The following is a 24976-nucleotide window of genomic DNA, read 5'->3' as shown; positions in this document are numbered from 1 at the left end:
TCGACCTATCTCACGTGAGCAAATAACAAAAATTGTTTTACTTATATATTTATAACATTAGCCTATTTCATTGTAGTGTTCTTAATATCTTTATTACACTTATGTACCCAAATAGAATTGTCAATTTTCTATACAGTTCTAATAAAATTATATCTTATCTTATCTGATAGTATACTATAGCCTATGAAGTTATGGTGTTGACCAAGAAATCGAATGTTTGTTATTTTTACGATGCAACTAGGCGGTATACGCAATATTCTATTTCAGGTACCGAGAATTGTCTACGTAACTTTGATCAGGAATTTGATAGCTCAGACACCTGGCTATCTGGTTCTGTGGCTCGAACGAATGGTATTGTCAAACGGCAGTCAGATAGCATAGTCTCTGGGATAAGAAGTTTTGTGAAGAAAAAATCTAACTCAGTATATGCTACGCTCTATTGGTTCAAAATCGCTTACGTGTCCATGTTTACTTACAATTGGCATGTGTGTATTTACTCAGTAGGCAGAACTCAAATGTTAGAGTTTGTCTTCCACGCTTAGAGTATATTGAAAGAGCAAATATCTGCTTGAACAGAGAATTGAGGCAAGAAAATCGTGTCTCAAGGTAAAGACTGTGTTTGCTAACCATTCTACGCGCAAGTAACTATTTATCCTGTACGCTTACTTCATGTCAACGACCTGAGAATGTGGTATTCGGAGTTTTGCAATCGCACTGAATATCAACTTACCTTTATTAGGAGCAAATTTATAACGCGCCACAGTCCATCCGATGTAGCACCGGCATCATCAATATTTATAATTCTGTATGTATGACTTGTTGACCTGTTGAAAAGTATAGTAAACAGAAGAAATGTCACCTGACACGACCACTTGGCAGAACAGGAGTGTGGTAAATGGATGGGGACACGTGATGCAGTCAGTGCTAGGGAAACAAATTATCGAAATTGCTCACTCGAGGGCGCACTTCGAATGTCTGCGTAAAAAAACATCAACAAGTTGTCACCTATTATCCAAGCCACACTCACTTGTGAGCTAATTTTCTATCCAAGGATGGTCATAATACAAAATAATGACCAACGTTATTAGATATTTACTAATATTCATTAAATGCCGTCATTATTTTGTACCATAACCACCCTTTAATATCAACTCCTTGAATAGAGTATTATTAGCTCACAATTGACTGTGATCCAACCTGATTAACATCTGACTGATATTGGTGAATACGACTCGATATTTCCATTCATTCATTGTCGTGTTTTGTTGTTGTTGTTATTGTTATTGTTGTTGTTGTTGTTGTTGTTGTTGTTGTTGTTGTTGTTGTCCCAGGAGTGATCGCCGTCTTCCAACATCTAACCCACAGGGACACGTATCATTGCTTAGATTGTTGTTTTCGTAAGGAAAATATCGCACGAATCCTGCTGCTACAAATGTATCAATATACTCTATATACGAGAAGATAATGTTCTTTCTAAACGGTAATATATTCAAGTCAAAACATTGTTATATTTAGCCTGTAGACAAGGAAAACAACAATCTACGAAATACTTCACTCCCCTCTGATCCAACCCTGGACGTCTCGTACCTAGAAGCCAGGCGAATTTGGATTTTGAATCTTGATGTCCCCATCTGATGGCGAAATAAAGAATTCACAGACCCCCCCCCCCCCCCATTCGCATGGATTCCAGGCTAACCCGTAGTCAACTATAAAAGGTACCAGCTTTTCCAGTTTGTGAACCGGATGTAAACAATCGTTTTAAAGCAATGACACAGTGCCAGTCGAGAGCTTGTTTTATCGACGGTGCCCGTACTTCATCACACCAGACAGCCGATGCGACGAGCGCGACGGCTCGCTGTAGTACAATAACTATATACTGCCATGTGAAATTCAGCGTGATTTGTATACAACATACTGCATGCCTGTATAACCCTAAGCTACACGGAATTCGGAAACACTTTGATAGAAATGTACAAATTTATCAATTTTAATTTATATGGGTTGACAGACAGAGATCGTGACCAGAGAATACAGGAAACACGATTGTTTACATGTATTACCTCGCTTGACCTAAAAGGTCGATCGTGCACATCATTAGACAGCCCACAAATACTATGCCATACATCTCATCTTGCTCGTGAACGCGCCCCATTATTTAAAGCTCCATCGATGAAATCAGTGCGGTTCTGTATAGGTTTAGTCCAGACTGCTTAAAGATGGAGTAAGTCGGGATTCGATACATGTTTACCTTGCAGTCTGGTGGTCTGAGCTTCACTTCAGTACGTCAGTATGCACAGCTACAGCTGGTATCCTAACGTAACGTTCGTCCTGATTGGCTAATCAAAAGCGCGAGACTGAGATTTGAACGAGAAATTCAATTAACAGGATCAGAAGTGAGAAGGCGCGGCGCGGATCGGCGATCACCCGGAACAACAAAAATCGAAGACAAACGACACAAAATAGATGGAAATAGAGGTAAATAAACAAATAGAGCTACTTTCACCACATCATGAGATTTGGCTTATTATCCATAGTAGGCTATACACTTACTGCCTGGCTATAGGGCCCTAGTAGACGTCTATTATCACCCCCAAGGACTGTCATGCAGCAAATATTTCTGAAAGCCTTGAAAAAAGTTGCTATAATAACAGCAGGAAGGGTAATATGATGTTTACTAGTGCCCGGATAAAGCCAGGCGATGGATGTTTTAGAACACATCATATTCGCAGGCACACATTCTTTCCATTGTCAAAACAAATCATTGATTCGAGACTCCCGAGCAACATGAATATCGCTCTATTCAAATTTAGGTCACTATGGGTCAATAGTCCATACCACGTGATACTAATCACTGTAGGCTGTATAAAAACGATGTGTTATAATGATTCATAATGACAACAATTTTCGAATTAAACTTCGATGGGAAACACTCAGGTGGTTTTTTAGTAATTTGTTTTGAAAAAAATGTAATTTCAGGAGTACAATAAAGAACACATGAGAAAATTCTTTATATCAGTAATATTCGTTTTTCACTTAGGACAAATTTTTGAAACAAATAGAATATAAAATTTTAACAAGTATGGATATTTAATTTTAAATATTATTGAAGAAAGGAAACACGACCATGATAACTTCAAGGTCCATTTCGGAAGATGAATTGCAATTTAGGATTGTAAATAGTTGTCTGGTTGAGATAAGGAAACAATTATCTTTAATGACAGAAAAAATAATCCTGGTGTAGTCCTAATGGTAGAGAGTTTATGACACTATTGATCTAGACAAACCCAACATTTTAAAGTGACCATATGGATGAGGATTGAGTATTTAGTTTGGATTTTAATTTTATAGAATAATTTTATCATGCTTCCTACTTGAAAAATCAATGTGAAATAACACTGACAAGTCTGTGTTTGCAATACATTGCAAAAAACTATTTATAAAATGCGTAAACGTTTGTTATTGTACGCACAATAACAACGACTTTGCATATTTATCTGTGTTTAGCAATTTACTGAGTTAAAACCAAAGACTTGTCATACACGTTGATTTTTCAAGTAGGAATCCATAACAAAATGATTTTAGAATTTCAAAAATCCAAGCTAAATACCCAATTCTGATCCATATGGTCACTTTGATATAAAAGCGTGAAATTTAATAACAGCTGTTGTTCGTTGAATAGTTATTAAAAAGGTAATATGAAATACATATTATGCTGTAACAAAGCATAACGTGACTGCTTTTAGGAAGTAACTGGGTCATATTTTTCACTGTAACGAGAATTGACCAGCAAATTAGTTGTACAATATACCTGTAAAACAAACAAAGAGCGGGTAACCATAGACCCCGAAATGCACTATAATCATCAAATCAACAATATGCATTCGTTTAATTTATGATTTTAAAATTGTCGTCAACTCATGGAATCTTTAATAGCTACATATGGTACAACTAATATTTCATAATTGATAAATACTTTTGGTACATTTCATAATAATTTTAGGAAATCCTACTTTTAATAATGTTTTGAATTATTGTATCATATTAGGTAAAGAATTTATTTATGCCTGCGGGATAGAAAAGAAAAATCTCCCATTTTATTTGTTTCTAGCAGATCTTAAAAGGAAACATGAAATAGAGAAAACTACTGCATATAAAACGAACACAACAGAGATTTGCAACAAACGTTGGTCAAACTTCAAAATATAATAGCATTTCGAATGTTTTCTTTTCCCATGACCCCTTTTGTCTTGTTTCCTCTTTTTCATCTTGCTATCTGTATATTTTCTATCTTTTTATGACATGTAACCCTTTCTTTATGAACAATAAAAATATAAAAAAATAATAATTTTAGAAAAAAAATTAACAACGTAATCGCGTAATCGAACCATTGTCTTAACTATATTATTTTAAATTTCCATCATAATTTTTTTGTTAAAGTTCAGGTCCATAACATACTCATTCTTGTTCAATATTAAAATGTTCATATCTCCATAAATAATATTTTGAACATGCAAACAATGTGGGGGAGTTTTTTATTTGTATTTTTGTCTGTTAGGAGATCACAGATGTCACGAATGGTGATAAATGAGCAATAAATATGGTTATTAGTGCTAGGCACCATCCTAACAGCTTAACCACTAATCAGTAATTTAATGTATACAATTCACAGTGGTCAATTCCACATTGCACTCTTAAAATGCACTCTTATTATACCTGCTGTGCTCACACAGAAGCATATCATACGGGTTATATCAAATAAGGGTAAATTTGTCAATAACCCCTCATTTGATTGTTGCCATAGAAACGTGGATGCATTAGTGTATTTTTGTTAATCGCGTATACCATTTTTCCGTGTGACGTATTGGTGCATTTAGCATTAAGAAAAAAATAACGTGAATGAAACATTGCACTTATGATGACTATAAGAGCTTGGTTGATTTATCATGATATGCATATGATGAGTCTGCAGAGATGGATGTGTACAGACCGATGTACATTTACCCACACATACGGGTACAACAGCTGGTAATAATACAGTCACTAAAATATTCAGTAAAAAGTGTGTGTGTGTGTGTGTGTGTGTGTGCAAAGTACTACTATATTACAAATTAGATATATAATTTGTAATATAGTAGTACTTTGGGAAATATCTGTATATCTATCTTTTATAAACTCTTACATGAATGTTAGCATGCCTGAATATATATATATATATATATATATATATATATATATATATATATATATATATATATATATATATATATATATATATATATATATATATATATATATATATATATATATATATATATATATATATATATATATATATATATATATATATATATATATATATATAATTGATTTTCACACAGTCGCCATGTTTTCAGCGACTTCAGGGATATCACATGAGGTTTTGTGAAGGTAAAAAGACTGACTCAGGTTCTCCAAAGTCGCATTCACGTTCCCATCCATCATAATTACTTTATTGTAGTGAAGGCCATCGGTCCAAAATACAATTACAAGCTTACATAACCACAATTACAGTTCCATTTAAATTATTTGATTCTGTCCTGATTTTTAATGAGTGATAAATGAACGCTGCACGTCTCTGTAATTCACTCGTTTTGTCAAATGATAACAGTTCATTAAACGTTTTCAAAAGATGGCGACTCATAGAAACATTAGACAATTAAGCTTTCCGGCTGATTGATGTTAACACTATTAATTCTTAAACGAAATAATAACTACAGTGAACAAAATAAATTATTCGTTTATCTTCAATTTACAGTAAATGTTACATAACAATGGCGTGTAACGACACCAGGGTATTTGTCGCAGTGACGGTTTGCTTTGATACGCGACGGTAAGTAAATATGGCAGGCCCTCTTCAGAAAATACCACGTCCAACAGTAACAGTATCTCGGCCAAGGGTAACATGCTTCCTCTTCTATATATTTAAAAACAAAATTATGATCTGGTATATATCGTGGACAGTGAATACTAGATGCCAACGGGGAGGGGATATCACTGCCGCAAATGGGGAGGGATGTCACTGCCGCAAATGGGAGGGCTATATCATTGCCGCAAATGGGGAGGGATATCACTGCCGCAAATGGGGAGGTATATATCACTGCCGCAAATGGGGGGGGGGGATATCACTGCCGCAAATGGGGAGACGATATCACTTTGTCGTAAAGAGGATGTTGGGTGATTGACGACAGCATACATTTTTTCAATAGTATTCGAAATAATTGAAAAAAAAAGAAATTAAAAATTTGAAACGACAGAGTACGACGAAGAGTGCATGCTGTTAGGACGTCAATTCATCGAAGTGGGTGAATAACCTGTTGCAGACTAGACTGTCCTCCATAGAATGTCGGTGACAGCACTAGTGCACTTTTATCGATGCTTAGAGAAATTTTGACAGTTTTTAAAAAAATACAGCTGCCCAATAATACTCTCTTACAAATTATGGATTCGTGTAATGTACAACTGTTACATGTCGATTCTAATAAATGACCTCCTTTTTTGACAGAATCAACATTTCCAGTACACTAAATGGCCGACAGTGAAGTAATGTAGTTCCCGATATAATTGATTTGGAATAAACGGACACGTATCTGATTATAAATATGGGCGAACTGCAGATGACAATTTTATCTCATACAGCTACCAACGAGGATAAATTTATGAAAAGGTGAAAATTATACATACTAGTATATGGTTGTGATCTGTTTGTCTGAGATAGAATGAGCTACACCTGTTGCAGTGTACTGTGTTGTAATTACACAATTCACAAACCAATTGTACACGTACCATACGCGTTCAGTGTTGTGTTAACGTTATCCTTATTTCAACTGTTTGTTATACCAGGAATAATTTACATCTATGGAGTCTGGCTTACCTTCCTCAAACTCATATATCCGTTTCCATAGTGACGCCAGAATTCCACATAATTTCAGCGTCATGTAAGGATAGCACAGAACTTCAAACGTACGGATTCACAATTATACCTCGCTTCCAGCTCAGTTAGTTATGTTGCAAATTCTGCCACTCAATACGGCCACGTAGTGTAACATATTGATTCTACTCAACATCAATACACACGCTGTTATGTGGTAGCCCGCTGTCCTATTTAGCTATTGAAAGGGGTCACCTGTGATCAATATTTTACTGTCTTCATTCCAACGTGTGATGGCGCCCTAAGTATAACATTAACACTGGCATTGATCGAGTCACAGAAATGTCACCGATCTCTTCAAACGTATAGCTAGAACTCCGAACAGATCGCTCACTGCTGCCGTGTTAATTTTTGTCAATCTAACCATACCATCATTATCCCAATGCATCTACACGTTAAAACATGCTATGGCTTGCGACAGCAGACATGCCTCTAAATGGGGTCATAAGTTCACACTCTCACTTTCACTAAAGGAGGCAGTGCCAAAACCGAATCCGAGACCCGTCCCACGCAGTTCCACCTTACTAAAAGTACTTGGCAAGCAAGCATTCATCTCAGACAATAACGTCTAGCTATAGTATAGGTTAATTGAATTGCGATGGTATAAAACTATTTTCTTCCTTGACATATTACCCAACTTGACTTTGTGGTTAACAACGAATATTTACTTGGTTCTGGACTGAACGAAAAACTGAGACCGGTTCTAAAAAATAGGAACCGAGTCTCAAATGGAACAGTGGTCCTATAGTTAGATTGGAACTATTAAAGACGGACGAACCAGTTCACTGAGATTAACTAGGAATGGTCCGAGTCCTATGTAGTACCTAGGACCGGCCCCACGTTGCCCTGGAGTGGGACTAATCAACTGGAGCAAGACTGGAACTGGTGCCAGTCCTTCCACATTAGAACTGAAATAAGTCCAATACTACAATTGGTCCTATCAATAGTTCCCATATACCAATATTGGACCGCGATTGTTCCCAGATTTGAAATGAGACCAGTTCCATACTGAGGAGAATTGGGACACGTCCCGGTAACTGAACGAGGTCCTACATTATAGAACTTAGACCAGTCCCAAACTTGATGTGAGACGAGTCCCATACTTGAAGTGGGACCAGTCCCAGACTTGAAGTGAGACCAGTCTCAGACTTGAAATGAGACCAGTCCCAGATTTGAAGTGGGACCAGTCCCAGACTTGAAGTGAGGCCAGTCCCAGATTTGAAGCGAGACCAGTCCCAGACTTGTAGTGAGGACAGTCCCGGACTTGAAGTGAGGCCAGTCCCAGACTTGAAATGAGACCAGTCCCAGATTTGAAGCGAGGCCAATCCCAGACTTGAAGTGAGGCCAGTCCCAGACTTGAAATGAGACCAGTCCCAGATTTGAAGCGAGGCCAGTCCCAGACTTGAAATGAGACCAGTCCCAGATTTGAAGCGAGGCCAGTCCCAGATTTGAAGTGAGACCAGTCCCAGACTTGAAGTGAGACGAGTCCCAGATTTGAAGTGAGACCAGTCCCAGACTTGAACTAAGACCACTCCTACACCTGAACTAAGACCAATCGCAAATTAGGTTTTGGTGAGCTGGAAGTCCGAGTTACATGCGTGGTCCTAGTTTGAGGTTGGGGGTGGGGGTGTACTGGTGGTACAATATTTATTTCGTCACCAACATCCACTTTCTACCATAACGTGTATCTGGATAACTGAAATCAATTCATTCACACAGTTGTCATATACAAATCAGACACCCCCTGGGATCATTAGTAAAGCGGTCATTTGAGGTCACCTACTGTAGACATTTAGATACCCGTACACAATTTGACTTTCTACTACGGTCGTAACTTATCGTAAAGATGGCGACGAGGGACAGAGCTTCGAAACAACTAGAGGATTACAAGAAAAGTCAAGAGGTTGGTAAAATGTTGTAATTTTGCTTGATTACACTTTCGCAGACTAAAAATGATTGTTTTCAGTAAACCTTAGTATGCTGCGTCATTGGGTGTGTAAATGTATATTTAGGTACGTAAGGGACAATCGCACAATATCACACAAGCTCAATAAACGAACTTCATTCGTTGAGGAGGGCGGGGGTCTGCTGTCAACACGATTGCTGAAATTCATTTTCGCACTTCTAAACAAATTTTGAAAACCTCAATGATAACACAGGTTCTGTATTTACTACTGAGATGTTGATAAGTTGATAAAATGTGATATACAGGGCTGGGTTTCCGGTTGACTAAGCATTTTACTGTCATGTTTTTTTTTAACATTGTGTCGATCGTAGTGGTGTGACTGCTATAATTTTCATCATGGTTTCAATTACGTCCCATAAGCGTGTTGATGTATACTTGTAAACGTTCGTTAAGGCGAAGCTGGTGGGGGTGGGTGGGGTTGTCCTAAATGAACGAAGTTCGTTTATTGAGCTTGTGCGATATTGTGCGATCGTCCCTTAATTGACCCAGTTAGACTGCTACGTACATCCCGTGACAAGGAGTTTCAAACATTTATTAGCCCTGGTTATCTGAAAGTCCATATAATCATGCCCGCGACTATAGCTAGGAAATACTATATAAATATGAAAGTTTAGAGTTCAAGCCTTTTGCGATTAGTTGACGACTTCGTGTTACAAATTGATACTTTTAAATATAGACAGTGAATAAAAATATTCCATATTTCCACAGTATTTAATGCTCAATCCATGTTGTTGTTGTTGTTGTTGTTGTTGTTGTTGTTGTTGTTGTTGTTGTTCTATTTGTTTCTTTCGATGTGACGTCATTTTACGATCTACACAACATGCATATGTTATATTAGCATTGGGTCAACAGTGTCGTCACGCACGGTGAATAGTCTGAAATCGACCCCGGCTTGACCTTCGTTCTTATTTACCTAAGTGACTTGTTCAATAGTTGAAGACAATATTAGTGGCGTGACTGCACTCTATTATATTAGGCCAAATAAAAAAAGTTATTTGGTTCTGGTTACCCGACCCATCTACTTTTGCACGCCGACCCTCAACTCTTTTTTACGTATTCGAGAAAAATAATAATAAAATCACGAAAATCGTGAAGTCTCGCAAGAAATAGTGGGTGCGGAAACTGACATCAATTTAAAAAGACAATATAAAACTATTCTTTAAATCTAGATCTGTAATGGCTGTACATCTGATAGGAAGATTTAAACAACACAGAGACCATTTGGAAAACAATGGAAAACCTGAACTAGACATTCACACATGAAAACAATATATAATAAATTAAAAATAAAATTAAAAAATCTACCTACCCCACATATTTTAAAATTGAATGTAATCGGAACCACATAATTTTTTTAACGCCTTATATGTGTTTCATTCAGAAACAGAATGCAGTATTGCTACTCCGAAACAAGCCTTCGTAGAAGACAAATCCCCTCAAATACTTCACTTCTGTTCCATTGACATTATTTATTTAAAAGAAAAAGTGGTAACAAATAAATACTAAAATGTGTCTGTATAGGCAAAAAATGGCTAGATTTTGATAATTGACCCTAAAAGCCAAGGTCAAAGGTTAATCTATGACAAGGAAGCTTGTACCTGATAATAGGGTGTAGACACTTGAATGGGTCTCAATCTATTACAGTTTTAAGTAATGCCTTAAATATTGATTTTTATCTACAAATATGGCCGCTATTCGGTCAAGTGAGCATATCTGGTAAAACAAATTGACGTGCACATGTCTCATATAAAATGTCACCTTTAGAACAGGTTTGAATGAAATCGGATATTGCATGTCTGAGAAGTGATGTATTGCGGATGGACGAACGCACGCATGCACGCACGCACGCATGGACGGACGCACGCACGCATAGCCTCGTCCCATTCGGGAGACTAAATTGAGACCCGAGCTTCAAGTTTGTACATACGCCTACTGAAACACTGAATTTTTTTACTATTGACAAACACACAATCTGGCACTGTACGAGAATTATATACACCCACATTCACACTGTACGAAATGTTATGATAGAGCAATGTGGTAAGAGGTTTATTTTGTGTTTTTAATTTCTCCACCTAAGCTACTAATTCTCTGTCTGTCTGTCTGTCTGTCTGTCTGTCTGTCTGTCTGTCTGTCTGTCTGTCTGTCTGTCTGTTTGCTTCTCTCTGTCTATGTCTGTCTCTCTCCCTCTCTCCCCTCTCCCCTCTCTCTCCCTCCCGTCTGTCTGTCTGTCTGTCTGTCTGTCTGTCTGTCTGTCTCTGTCTCTGTCTCTCTCTCTCTCTCTCTCTCTCTCTCTCTCTCTCTCTCTCTCTCTCTCTCTCTCTCTCTCTCTCTCTCTCTCTCTCTCTCTCTCTCTCTCTCTCTCTCCCCTCTCTCTCTAATATGAACAGTACATTAATATTTCAAATACTTTCAAAGCTTTGATATATTGCTTTGTTTTTCACGTCCGTCCAGAGTACATGTAATATGAATAGATAAGTACGTGTACAATGCACATACAATATAAAACCCATGTACACGATACGGATATAGTATCTCAATATGTATATATTCATTAGATCACGTGATGATATTTACAACTCACGACCGTGGATACTCACAACCCGCTGCAATCATAACATATCGCGTTGTTTCTAAAGTTAGTCACAGACCAGACAGGTAGCCGTACGGTGATCATCTCTGAACGAGATTAAACAATTTCTTCATTTTCGCACTAAAACGACACAAAATGGCGACGAGAGACAAGGCAACAAATCAGCTGGAAGAGTACAAGAACAACAAGGAAGTAAGTAAGTCGAGGTTGCTATGCTGGGGAGGGGTAGAATCAACTAAATACTTAGACTAAAGGGACTTGTGAATGAAACCCCCAGTCGCCTAATAGCTGTATTTTTCGTGATTTTCTTTTCAATTTCGACTTAAATCATGTTGCTCTACTTTGAATCGTTAATCATGTCTATTCATCAAGTCATCAGACCAGAAAAGCATCCCACAAAAATCAACCATTTTTTATTAACGATAGTTTGTCCGGTTTGAGTTTTTTGAAATTTTTAGACATGTCTCCACATGTACTCCGCAGACGACCGGCCAGGCCAGTTCATCTATTCGTTGAATGATTGAACAGCAGGCTGCCATTATTACCTACAGGGTATTTCTTAACAGCAACGATTTAACTGGAAAACGTTGCAATAAACAGGGAATTTTAAGTGAAACAATCTATTTTACCAATTATTATAATACCTCAGTATGTCTCTAAGCTTGTTATCACCAGCTAACGATCAACAGCCTGAGGAGGTCAAAGTATGGGGTAGACGCACTATGAAAATGTTTCATCTGATCTCGCGAAGTTCGACAATACTAGTACTCCACATGCAGTGATATACGACGTGTAGTGGCGATAATACAAATCGTACAAGTTGAACAACGACTAAACATCATCAATGACAGAGAGGGATTTTATAGGTGAACACAGGGTACGGTCAGGTGACAACCATCCCCCTGAGTAGCGCGTGCAAACCCCTCAGCACGTACACAATACATGGCATTGTATGGAGAGACTCGCAGTGCATCTTGGAACAGGCAACAGGTCTATTAACCAGATGAACATGGCACATGTGTCTCCGGCGTGGTGTCTTGTACGATACGATCCAGCGTAGCTGTATCTTTCGTAGAAATTCCCCTTAGTTTGATGGTAACGAAGCAACGAAGCGGAACTCAAGCGTTACATATGGTGAACAAAATCCGGTTTCAAGAGTTAATTACACATATGGTCTAATTTTATGAGATTTTCGCTTGTGACGGTACTACATGATCAGCATAGGTTATGACGTCATTACCATGGCATTGTCGAGTCTCTGACGACATACACTAGTTTAAGCATGTGCAAAAAATATAATATTTTCAAAGTTTAACTAGGGAGGTATATCTCCATGGTTTAACATATTGTTATTGCTGAATCAGCGGAAATATAAACCTACTCGAAAAGAAGTTAAGAAATAGCTGAAAAGTTGAAAAAAAATATTGATTAAAATCAGACCCAATATCCTTTCTATGTTTTAGATTTTATTGGAAAGGTACTTATCGTTTAGTGTTAGCTGTTCAAGATATTAATCAGAATGATGTCACCTTTGACCTGGGCACTTGATGACGTGTGATATATGAACTGATACAGGTCACAAGTCACAAGGCTCTGAGACGTGGATCACGTGGGATTGTACCTCAATATCCTTCGTTGCTTAGAAATTATCGGACACTAGGGCTAAACATTCACATACTTGTAAATTTAGCGTTCTATACTGTATAGAGCACTGTCTTAGCAGATTGATACTCACCAAGTTATATATATATATATATATATATATATATATATATATATATATATATATATATATATATATATATATATATATATATATATATATAGCTCCTATGAAAATATCTTCCGCCAAGCAGGCTTGAAGGGCATGTAGAAAATAGCGTTACAAACGTACCCCTGGATTTTTACAAGTACCTTCTCGAAGGTCAGAGTTCAAGCACGGTCATTCATAGGACTTATCATAGTCTAGACCTACTATCAAACTCTAAGCATCCGTACGTGCGATGAATAATGTACACATTTAATACTGAAATAGTTGAAGTTTGATAGCAACGTTGTGGTTTATTAACATATGTAGTGCAGATGAGAAAAAACACCGATTTGATTCTCAATATGTTGCGAGCCATTTGAAGAAATATTCAAATCCATCCAACATAAATAAATGCCTTACATAAGCAATGATGTTACCCCACTGAAGTACTAGTGGTCAGTTCTGGCAGGGCTATGCAGCTAATTCTGTCAATCCCAAGACCACTTCTGGGGTTTAGAAGATCTCAGATTTCAGACCAAATATTGACAGCAATTCGTGGATCGCAATAGGAAGAGGTAATTAATGTGATACAGTTATGATTTCGTAAAGGGCAATGGACCACTTTTTAGACAAAGAAAAATCGATAGTATATAAAGTGGACCACATTTTAGACTTCAGCTGGAAAGAAAACAATATATACCGACCGTACACCGAACGTATAGTCAAATAAGGGTGTAGCCCCCGGGGAATGACCCTAAGTTCGTTTTAGCTCTTTGTGTGTATTGTTGACAACTATGAAGGTACTGAATGAATAGTGGACAAAATTACCATCTGTCATACTGACTTGTCTATCTATAGACTCTTACATATATTATCAATTGAGAGTACATGTCTAACGTTGATGTCAGTCCAAACGTTGGTGGCGCTGATTAAAAAAATACAGTGTAGACTTGGAATGCCAACCACAAGATGTTTTATAATTATACAGTACTTGATCTGATAAAACAGTGTTGTTTGGAGGGTGCTAGACTCGTTCTCTATAGCCAGATCCGTTCTTTGCGCGTCCATTGCGTTCTTTTTGCAACGACTACTAGTACAGTACGTTGGATATTTTCCATTCAGAAGGGTATGCATCGAATGTCAGACTGAATGCACTGTTAGTAGACAGATATATAATCGACAAAAAGGTATTTGAGAACTTCGTACAGAAAACGAATTAAGCACTGCCCAAGATCAGATTCCATGCAAAAATGAGTTCTCTGTTGACAGAAATATCCAGGGTTATGTATGCTTCGATAGTCTTGCTATGTGTAGGCTATCAGAGCGCCATCAATGAATGTATTTACACCGAGTTCATGTACGACTTGGATTCATAATTTGCAGATAAGAATTCCACAGCTAAAACTACTTGGATTGCTGATTGAAAACCTCGAAGTGGACGTCTTGACCACCTTTGAATGCTCACACGGTCAAGGTTTTAAGTGACGTTTAGGCCTCATGTAAAATTTGCATATTTTCTTGTTACAGAAAGCCGAAACCATGACGACATCAACGGGTGCACCAATAGACAACAAGACAGCCATCCTGACAGTCGGACCACGTGGTCCATTATTGATGCAAGATTTCGCCTTCACCGATGAAATGGCCCACTTTGGAAGAGAGAGAATTCCAGAAAGAGTTGTCCATGCTAAAGGAGCAGGTACAGTCAAGATAATAGCACTGTTCTTTCCCTCCCTCCTCATCTCGCCCTTCCTCTCGTCTCCACCCTTCCTTCTTGCTCCTCTTTTCTTTATCATTTTACCTCTAGATTGTCTCATCGTGTTCATCTCTCCAAACGCATCCTTTGTTTATTTGTTTTCTTTTCGTCTGTTTCGTTTCTTCAATCTCTTACATTTTAATTAGGAAGTCACAAATGGTATCATGGTGGTTACCATAACAGTGTAATTTTCTACATTTACAGGTGCATTTGGTTATTTAGAAGTAACCCATGACATCACAAAATATTGCAAGGCAAAGATATTTGAAGTCGGAAAGAAAACTCCACTCCTTGTTAGATTTTCGACCGTTGGTAAGTTCTTATATCTTGAAAATCACAATATCACGTGACTGTGTAGTAGTATTTTGGCAATAGGTTTCTATGATATGTTATCTGTTTACTACCAAACCAGAGTGACTATAGCGTTTCAACAAGGTGTCATCATGGTGTCTTTTACATCTCAATTATTTTTGTTACAAATTACACAAACAAAATACAGGCACTGATAGCGAGAACGCACATTTAATGTTACATTTTATCAGACTGTGAACACAAAGTAAACCGTTTTATGTTTGAAACTTCCTGGTTTTATCCAATGGTATGGATTTTCATTCACAATGAGATAAGGATGTATCATTGTAATATGCTTACGCCTATCAGTGTCTTTATTATTTTTAATAGAATTTGTAAACACACACATACACACACACACACACACACACACACACACACACACACACACACACACACACACACACACACACAAACGTGCCAGACGTTAAAAACATCTTGCCGCCTAATTGAAACTCTTTAGTCACTCTGCTTTGGTAGCATCAGTTGTATACGTAATACTGTATTTTAAAAGAAATTCATAATTTTGTTTTGATATATAGATTTGATAGCAAGACTAAATACCATATTTGGCACCGTGTTACTGTTTGGGTCATATCTTTTAGGTGGAGAGTCTGGGTCTGCTGACACTGCTCGTGATCCCCGTGGTTTTGCTGTTAAGTTTTACACCGAGGAGGGTAATTGGGATCTCGTGGGTAACAACACACCAATCTTCTTCATCAGAGATCCTATCCTGTTCCCCAGTTTCATCCACACCCAGAAGAGAAACCCCACCACTCATTTGAAGGTACGAAGAAGTTGCTTTCTTGAATGTTTCACTTAAGACCTAAAAAATTGTGTGGTTCCGATTACGCTCGATTTTAGAATAGGTGAGGTAGATTTTTGTTTGGATATGTGCTGTTTGGATACGTGAGTGTCTAGCTCAGGTTATGTTTTTTCGCATCGTCGCAAACCACGATCTCTTTTACGTCACCGTTGTTTTCCATATGGTCTATGTGTTATTAGTTTCTTCCCTTCAGATGTACAGCCACTTACAGATTGGAGGAACAGTTTTATATTGTCTTTTTTAAAGTTGATTTTTATGTTTACCTACTATTTCTCGCGAGACTTCACAATGTTCGCAATTTTATTTTTTCTCGAATGCATAAAAAAAAGTTTAGGGTCAGCAGTGAAAAACTAGGTGGGGTCGGGTAACTGGAACCCAACATTTTTAGGCCTTATCTTAAAAAAAGATCTAGAAATATGTTGATATTTATGTTCTCCGATACTTGGTAAAAAGCTTAAGTTTTATTATTTTTTTCTGGTAATACCAACTTTATCAAATTTATCTAATAACATAGTGAGTAAGACCGACCAGATAATTCTCCAAGTCACAACGATTTTTTGTTATCATTAATTTGGGAGGGGTGAATTTAAAACAGGGGTTTATAGCCCGGATGTTAATCTACCGAACGAACGTGATCATAGAGATTTTCCCAGGTCGAACTGGAATTTCCACCGTTGCTGACGCTCTACAGTGATGCCATAGTGTTGTGGTCAAACATGGCATCGATAATCTACTGCCATAAATGGCCTGAAAATGCTCAGTGAGCGCGATTGAGATCACATTAGTTTTGAAAAGTGCAGTGATATTGAGATTTTTCTAGAGCAAGAAATGCGTGCTTATCCCAAGTGTACTAGGGCCCGAGGACCTTTTTGACAGTAGAAGGGTCCGTGTTTACTCTTGCTGTAGGAGGAGTACCCCATCCTCTATTCTGTGTCAGAGATTTATCAACATGCCATGAAGGTAATTGCAAGGATTCGAGCCGCGTAAATGTGTACAATTTACCAAATGGCACAAGCCGATCAACGTAGTTAAGACCAGACAATAAAACTGGCTGGTTGAAATTAACAAAGTCATGTCTCTTATTTACAGGATCCTGATATGTTTTGGGACTTCTTATCCCTAAGACCAGAAGCTACACATCAAGTGTCATTCCTGTTTTCAAACCGTGGAACACCGAACGGTTACAGACATATGAATGGATATGGTAGTCATACATTTAAACTTGTCAACAAAGATGGTGAAGCTGTTTACTGCAAGTTCCATTACAAGGTAAATTATCAAAATACCAAGCGGTAAAGTATAGTCTGACCATTGTAGACCCTTGTGTATAGGAATTAGCATACATACATATATTATTCTTGCTAGCCATATTACATATTTTATGCACTTTTCTTTCTACGTGGTCTGTCTGTCTGTAATTTCAAACAGCTTTGTAAATGAGATTTTGTTTTGCTTTTTAAACAGACAGCTCAAGGAATCAAGAACTTGACTGGTGACGAGGCTGCAGAGTTGAGTAAAACTGACCCAGACTATGCCATCAGAGATTTGTACAACGCTATCGAAGAAGGCAATTATGTAAGTGTACATAACTAAAATGAAATAAAGTTATTAATCAATGTACAATGTAAGGTTACGTAGCCCGATCGACGCATATTACTTTGTGCTTCCACATATGTGGCGGTTCTCCTAATACTGTTATCTGTTCCAATTTGCAGCCAACATACAACTTCTCAATCCAAGTAATGACATTTGAGCAAGCAGAGAAATTCAGATGGAACCCATTTGACCTGACAAAGGTAAGGAGATTTGACTTTTAAGTGCGACATTACTTGCACTCCAAATGATTCATTAAACATACACGGAATGCAGCCCTGGAAAAGTTCACAGTGCAAACAGTTCTTTAGATCATCCCGACTCTAGACATTTACGGAAGAACTACCAAAACAATCCAGAGTATGTTCTGTGTATTACAACCCTTTCAGCACTTGCTTTGGGGTGCCTTTAATCAGAACATTATTTAGCATATAGCAGTGGTGGACAAGTAAAACTGGCTTTGAGGGAGCCGAGAAGTATCCTTATCACACTCTCAACCTGACACAAACATTTTTTTAATACAAAATCACCATCATGGGTCGCCCTTGATGGAGATTCCAGCCATGTTCTTATCAGTTTGTTAATGTCTGTGAAAGTTAGTTATATCGTCGTACGATATGAATAACTTTCACAGACAAAAGCAAATGATATTAAAGCATGCGCAAATCTCCATCAAAGGTACCCGCTGTTGTTTTTGTATCAATGTTTGTCAGTTTGATAGTGACAAGGAGCAGACCTTTGGGCGCCTACAGGGTCAGCTTTAACTGTCTACTACTGATAAAATGACCTTTTTGATCAGCAGCATTTCTACACAACTGCTGCAAAGGTTGCAGTAAAATCTTTGGCACTGGTTTGGAACATGGGATCCGACGCCTAACAATAAGTATACATGTGGTCAGAGAATGTATATACATTTATATAGCCGAGGACTACGAAAAGATGTTCTGTATGTGTATACATAATAACTAAGCAATAAGAAATGTATCGGTTTGCCTCCCCTTCTTATAGATCTGGCCCCACAAGGAGTTCCCATTGATTCCGGTTGGTAAGATGGTTCTGAACAGAAATCCTAAAAACTACTTTGCTGATGTTGAACAAAGTGCATTTGCCCCTGCCCATATGGTTCCTGGCATTGAAGCTTCTCCAGATAAAATGTTGCAGGTAAATAACGTCATTAATTTGTAGAGTACATCATTATCGCGCATATAGTTTCGGTATTTGACGAACCAGGTACTGTAAATTACATATGGTTGCTTTGTGTTGGCTCGAACAGTTGATGAACCAGGTACTGTAAATTACATGGTTGTTTTTGTTTTCTCTTAAACAATATTCCCTTGTTATATTTACATATTATTCAGATTAGTTGCATTTCACACAGAGATGATGAAGAGATCAACTAAAACACGTTTATGTAAATTACTATTGTTTTCACTATGCAAGGTACATTTATAATTCAATTCTACAATTTTCGTCCATTATTCTTACTATGTCACGTGAAATAATGCATAACTTAGACTGCACGTTGCGCTGTTCAGCCCTCTCAGGCTTCTAAGCCACGTCAGTACTAAACTGCCCTATATCGTGCACAGTGCAACCACAGTTGGTGTCAAAACGATCATGAGACCAGCCGCCTAATGTTACATCAACAGTAAACGTAATTTTACGATAAATCAAGTGCAATCAATTGACAAGTATCATCATAACAACAATCAATTTTAGAAGTACAAACTATATTCTCCCTGTTTGATTTCAATCTACATAATGACCTCTGTTTGAACTTCTAATCACAAGTTCAAAGTGGGGCTAAATATAATTTAGCAGGCATAGACCCAGAGTAGTATAGACATGTGTGGTAGCTGATAGTGTGGCACGAATCATACAGACTCTATATGTGTCTGTCTGTCTGTCTGTCTGTCTGTCTGTCTGTCTATCTGTATGTCTGTCTACATGTGTCTGTCTATCTGTACCAAGTAATATAATTTGTTTTTTTTTCTGTTTCAGGGACGTCTGTTCTCTTATCCTGACACTCATCGTCATCGTCTAGGTACAAACTACATGCAGATTCCTGTCAACTGTCCTTATAATGCAAGACCTAAAAACTACCAGAGAGATGGCCCACAATGTGTTGATGACAACCAGAGTAAGTATATGTATCGTTACATCACCTGCTGCCCTGGCTATATACGATGTGCAACGGGGAGGGTATGATTTAAGAATCTTATATTTTCATATCTTATGTATGCATATATACAATCGTAGTTTTGTTCATCTGACTGTTTGCGAGATATTGTAAAATACTATTTTGTTTGTGTTGTAATGAGATGGATGCATGATGGATGGATAACAGAGGACAGATATATTGACAGTTGAAATAATCAATCAATCAATCGATCAATCAATCAATCAATCAATCAATCAATCAATCAATCAATCAATCAATCAATCAATCAATCAATGTAATCGAACATAGTATATTGCTAATCTCTTGCTGTACATTCATTAAAAGATGGAGCACCAAACTATTATCCTAATAGTTTCAGTGGTCCGAAAGATGACAGCAAATATGCTTCCCCTACTTTCAATGTAAGTGGTGACGTCCAGCGTTACAATACAGCGGATGATGACAACTTTACCCAGGTTGGCAACTTCTGGCGTGACGTATTATCAGAGTATGATAGAGACCACCTCGCCAAGAATATTGGAGGTCACTTAAAGGATGCACAAGAGTTCATCCAAAAGCGTGCTGTAAGTAGACCATTGCAGATTCAAGTTTTGTTCTTTTTTTAGTATTTGAGCCTTGGAAAATAGTTGCTACATAGCAGCTTCTTGTGGTAATAGATATCTGCTAATGCCGTCATAGCCAGGCAATAAGTGTATACTATTTGCTTTTAATAGATTGATGTTTATAAGAAATATTTCGTTTCTAAAGGTATCAAAATGTTATAGATATTAATTTTAAACACTTTGAGAATAGTACATTTTATTTCACCATTCCTCAACTTCATATGCTTAGGTAATGGCACCCATTTAATATATTTCGATGCCTAATTATTTTGGTCAATATATGAAATAATGAACAGCCTCGTAATTCTGATAATTTCGTATTTAATTATTAATTTCCTTGTATATTAAGTAATTTCATACAAATATCATAACAGCTATTTTTAGATCGTCACTAGTGAAACACGCAAGGTCACGTTAATAGCGTGTATTTAATTATTGACTCATTTTATCAACAGGTGGAAAATTTCACGAAATGTGATCCTGAATATGGACGCCGTGTAGCAGAAGCTGTAAAAGCTGCGAAGAAGTAAATGTAGAGATATTGATGTCGTTCATGTGAAGGGATTTTGTGTTGGAAGTCTTCTAGATTTACATTTTATATAATTCTTCGAGGCAGAAGTGCCATTATAATATTAATGAATCATAGAATATTAATTAGGCCAAATAAAAAATAATTGTATTTCCGATAACTCGACCACCCTTACTTTAAGCCACCGACCCTACACTTTTTTGTACCTATTCATAAAGGTAAAATGGTAACAATTTTCATCCATTTCAGTGCAAAAGCTTGGCCAAACTAAAGGTAGTTATTCTTAAAATAAAAGACTCGTTCTGCAGAAACAAAGTCTTTTTTTTCAAACTATAAGACAACTGTATTCAACACAGTCTGTATGTTGTGTTCGTTTACTTCACATATACCTGTTTTCATTTGCTTCTTTTTACATGTCATCAAAGTATCATAGAAGTACTGCAACCAACGGGTGTACTATCATAGGGTTGAAGCAATGTCTCAATAATTATAACAACAACAACAACAACAACAACAACATTAACAACAACAACAACAACGCCAAATAGAGAGAGAAAATAAAATAAATTCCGACCTATTTTCCAAGGCCATGTATCAGAAACCAACTATTTTTTTTGTTGTTGCCCGAGCTTTTAATGTCAATATTATTACTCACAAATAAAAGAAATGTAAATTTTTTTACCACCTATATGTTACATTTCATTCATGAAATATAGTGTAAACAAGTTGATCAAGTAAATAGTGAATATCTAGGGGAAGGAAACTATGTTATTGACGACACATCTAGGAGAGGTAACTTGATTACTAGTAATGAGAAGGTTTTATGAAATAGGTAACTTGCACTTTTTTATGAATCAAAGTTTGGGTGTTAATTTGAATCAACACTTTGTGGAGTGAACATTCCATTTCCTGTTCCTTTACAAGTCTTAGAGTTCATGAATGTTTTTACACGTTAATCTCCACACTATGAAAAGTGTAAACTGTACGCATATTTGATATTTTGATTGTTTATACTTTAGGTCAATCCATTCGAGTAGCTTAATGTAGCCCATGCATCTGAAAATAATGATATTCAGAAGTTCAAAGGTCACGAGACAAATATAGTGGACAACACATTGGTGTATTCAATGATTATGGACTGAATATAGAAATAAAACACAATTTTATACGTACCTTCAGTAGTCTATTTATTTATCGAGAGGGGAAAGGGGAGGGAAAAAGCCTGACACAGGTATAAAAAAGGATAGGGGGGGGGAGAAAGATGGAGGGACATACAGAGTGAATGAGACAGAGAGAGCCAACGTGAAAAAGAACTTGAGATATGATCTGGCAGATATGCAAATCCAGAAAAACCTTTGAGAGAGTGAAAAAGACACATCAGGATAGCATTCACACCATCTATAGTCAGCGTCAGTGGACCAGGCCTAGATTAGTAAACTTTATAGGAATAAGGAAGCCTTGCACCTTAACAGATATTGAATTACTTACAGATACTAGGTCTGGTGAAGCACGTTTAGAATAAACCAACTTTTTTGGTCAAACCAACTTTTTTGAATAGTGAGTTTCTTTCACTTTTAGCATACCCACAACGTTTTTAACGTTAACATTGACGTGCATTTCTGCTTTTTAAATATCATACGAAAAATGTCGCTAGTTTCCAGCTGTCGAGTACAAAGCTGTAGATTAAAATAATGAGGAACGTGACGAATATTATTTGAATGTAGTGTGTGTGTGTGTGTGTGTGTGTGCGTGCGTGTGTGTGCGTGTCTATCTGTATGTTGTGTGTGTGTGTGTGTGTGTGTGTGTGTGTGTGTGTGTGTGTGTAATTATTTGAGGAAAGCAAAGTGACACCCGTATACTAGCCAACTAAGGTTAGTAATGCGTCGACTGGTAGATTCCGTGTGTCATCCAGGTCTATACTTTACCATTCCTCAGCAGGTGAGAAGCCTTCCAACTTAATGATCTAATGGATTCACAAGGTCTCCGCCTAAGGGTCAATAACCTATGGATCGGTTTACTAAAGCAACTGGGATAATAATAGCATGTTACAACGGCCTTTTAACAAATTATTTTTTCGATAAGACTTTATTAAACAAACAATTATTTGAAATGAAATGAAATTGAGGAAAGAAAAGTGGCACGTGTAAGAGTCGAACCCATGCTAGCCAGAGTACTCTGGCCAGCTGATCTAACATGCCAACCGGTAGATTCAGTATGCCTATATACTTTGATGTATGTATGTATGTATGTATGTATGTATGTATGTATGTATGTATGTATGTATGTATGTATGTATGTATGTATGCATGCATGCATGCATGTATGCATGTATGCATGTATGTATGTATGTATGTATGTATGTATGTATGTATGCATATTATGTATGTACGTACGTACGTACGTACGTACATGTACGTATGTATGTACGTATGTATGTATGTATGTATGTATGTATGTATGTATGCATGCATGTATGTATGTATGTATGTATGTATGTATGTATGTATGTATGTATGTATGTATGTATGTATGTATGTGAATGTGAATGTGAATGTGTGTGTGAATGTGTGTGTGTGTGTGTGTGTGTTTGTGTTCTTTATACTTCTTTTATGCTTGCTAGAAATAGCTTAAAAATAATTAGTAATGTAATCGTAGTAAAGGTGGTTTATTACAACCAACAAAAGAAAAGTTTTAATTATTGATTTAAAAAAGAAATACACATCAGCTTTTGCAATCATTACTTCATTGCATGGTACCTTGCAGGGAAGAGATATTTTAAAAGGTCAAAACAATTAAAAATGTAAAAGTAAACAAAAAAAATATTTGTAAACAATACGGCTATTTTTCATGCCCCTGTGGTTGTACCAAAAACACAGACTGATTAGTCGTTGTTACCAAGGTGCAGAACGATGCAAACATTTTTTAAAACGCTCAAATAATTAACAATGGATGAAGTTTTCTCAAGCAAGGAAGGTCGCTATTTAATGATCATTCCATACATAATGTGTGCATTTGTATAGATTACGTAACATGCCAATTATCTTAATTTACCTTGGAAAGCAAATTCATGCTTATAAAAAAGGCCAAGGGTCTCAAACAACATAGTGTAGGTTGTCACTGCAACCATCTGAATCTGATGCTGTATAATGTAATATACTATAATATAATCTCGATACAACGACTAAATTCAATGGATATACGAATAGGCTAGTCCTTCCTTTGGATTAACTGGATGATGTGTTTTGCCACCAAGGTTAACCTTCTGTTGGCTATCTGTGTCTACTTATTTTGCAGCAGAGCAACAGCTACAGGTAGTTATTACACTTTTTGTACATACTTTTGATGTTCATGACATCATCAAATTTTCTTTCATTTGGTGAAATCTTTCCTTTCATGTTCAACAAATACAGCTTGCGTACCATAAATTTATTTTAAATATTTAAACAGGTTTTTTTATTGTCTTTTTAAATAGATGTAAGTTTCCGCGTCCACTATTTCTGGCGAGACTTCACTGTTTTTGCGATTTTATTATTTTTTTCTCAAACATGTAAACAAAAAGGCTTAGGGTTGGCAGTGAAAAACTCGGGAGGCTCGGGTAACTGGAACTAAACAACTGTTTTTTCTGGGCCTTACGGTAGGAAGGTTTTATCTTCCTCCTCCGATATTAGGACACTGAACCATCATCAAGAGACTTAATCTACGCAAACCTTGAATTTCAATTTAATTTAAATTTGATGGGAGTCAAAGAGACCAATTGAAAACACATATTATCATCTTTTTTCTCCAAATTTATACAATCATCCTGAAAGTGAACTGAATACATTTGCCTCTACTTCACTGGTTCTTCCCCCACCGCCACCT

The 24976-nt window shown here is 37.0% G+C and overlaps 2 protein-coding genes across 3 annotated transcripts in view; one reads left to right on the top strand and one right to left on the bottom strand.

Annotated features, from left to right (window-relative positions):
* The window catches only part of LOC144452933 (synaptotagmin-6-like), a 60928-nt gene extending 60118 nt beyond the window's left edge, over positions 1-810 (bottom strand). Inside the window, exon 1 of the mRNA XM_078144149.1 lies at positions 731-810. The gene's annotated coding sequence lies outside the window, so the exon portion shown is untranslated. The remainder of the gene's footprint in view (positions 1-730) is intronic.
* A 7924-nt stretch (positions 811-8734) lies between these two features.
* Positions 8735-22288, top strand: LOC144452790 (catalase-like). 2 transcript variants are annotated; one of them, XM_078143943.1, is made up of 11 exons: positions 8735-8870; positions 14804-14975; positions 15237-15344; positions 15989-16170; positions 17299-17478; positions 17674-17784; positions 17925-18005; positions 18811-18963; positions 19804-19942; positions 20309-20547; positions 21042-22288. In XM_078143943.1, the coding sequence occupies exons 1-11, from the start codon at positions 8814-8816 to the stop codon at positions 21114-21116; spliced, it is 1497 nt and encodes a 498-aa protein (XP_078000069.1). In that variant the 5' UTR covers positions 8735-8813; the 3' UTR covers positions 21117-22288. The 2 variants fall into 2 exon arrangements, with proteins under 2 accessions (XP_078000069.1, XP_078000070.1); XM_078143944.1 differs by lacking the exon at positions 8735-8870 and adding an exon at positions 11530-11718.
* Positions 22289-24976: the final 2688 nt, after the last annotated feature.

The sequence above is a fragment of the Glandiceps talaboti genome, chromosome 23 (genome assembly GCF_964340395.1).
Source record: "Glandiceps talaboti chromosome 23, keGlaTala1.1, whole genome shotgun sequence".
Classification (NCBI taxonomy): domain Eukaryota; kingdom Metazoa; phylum Hemichordata; class Enteropneusta; family Spengelidae; genus Glandiceps; species Glandiceps talaboti.
The sequence above is the reverse complement of the archived record's forward strand: the minus strand, read 5'-3'. Positions and strand labels throughout refer to the sequence as shown.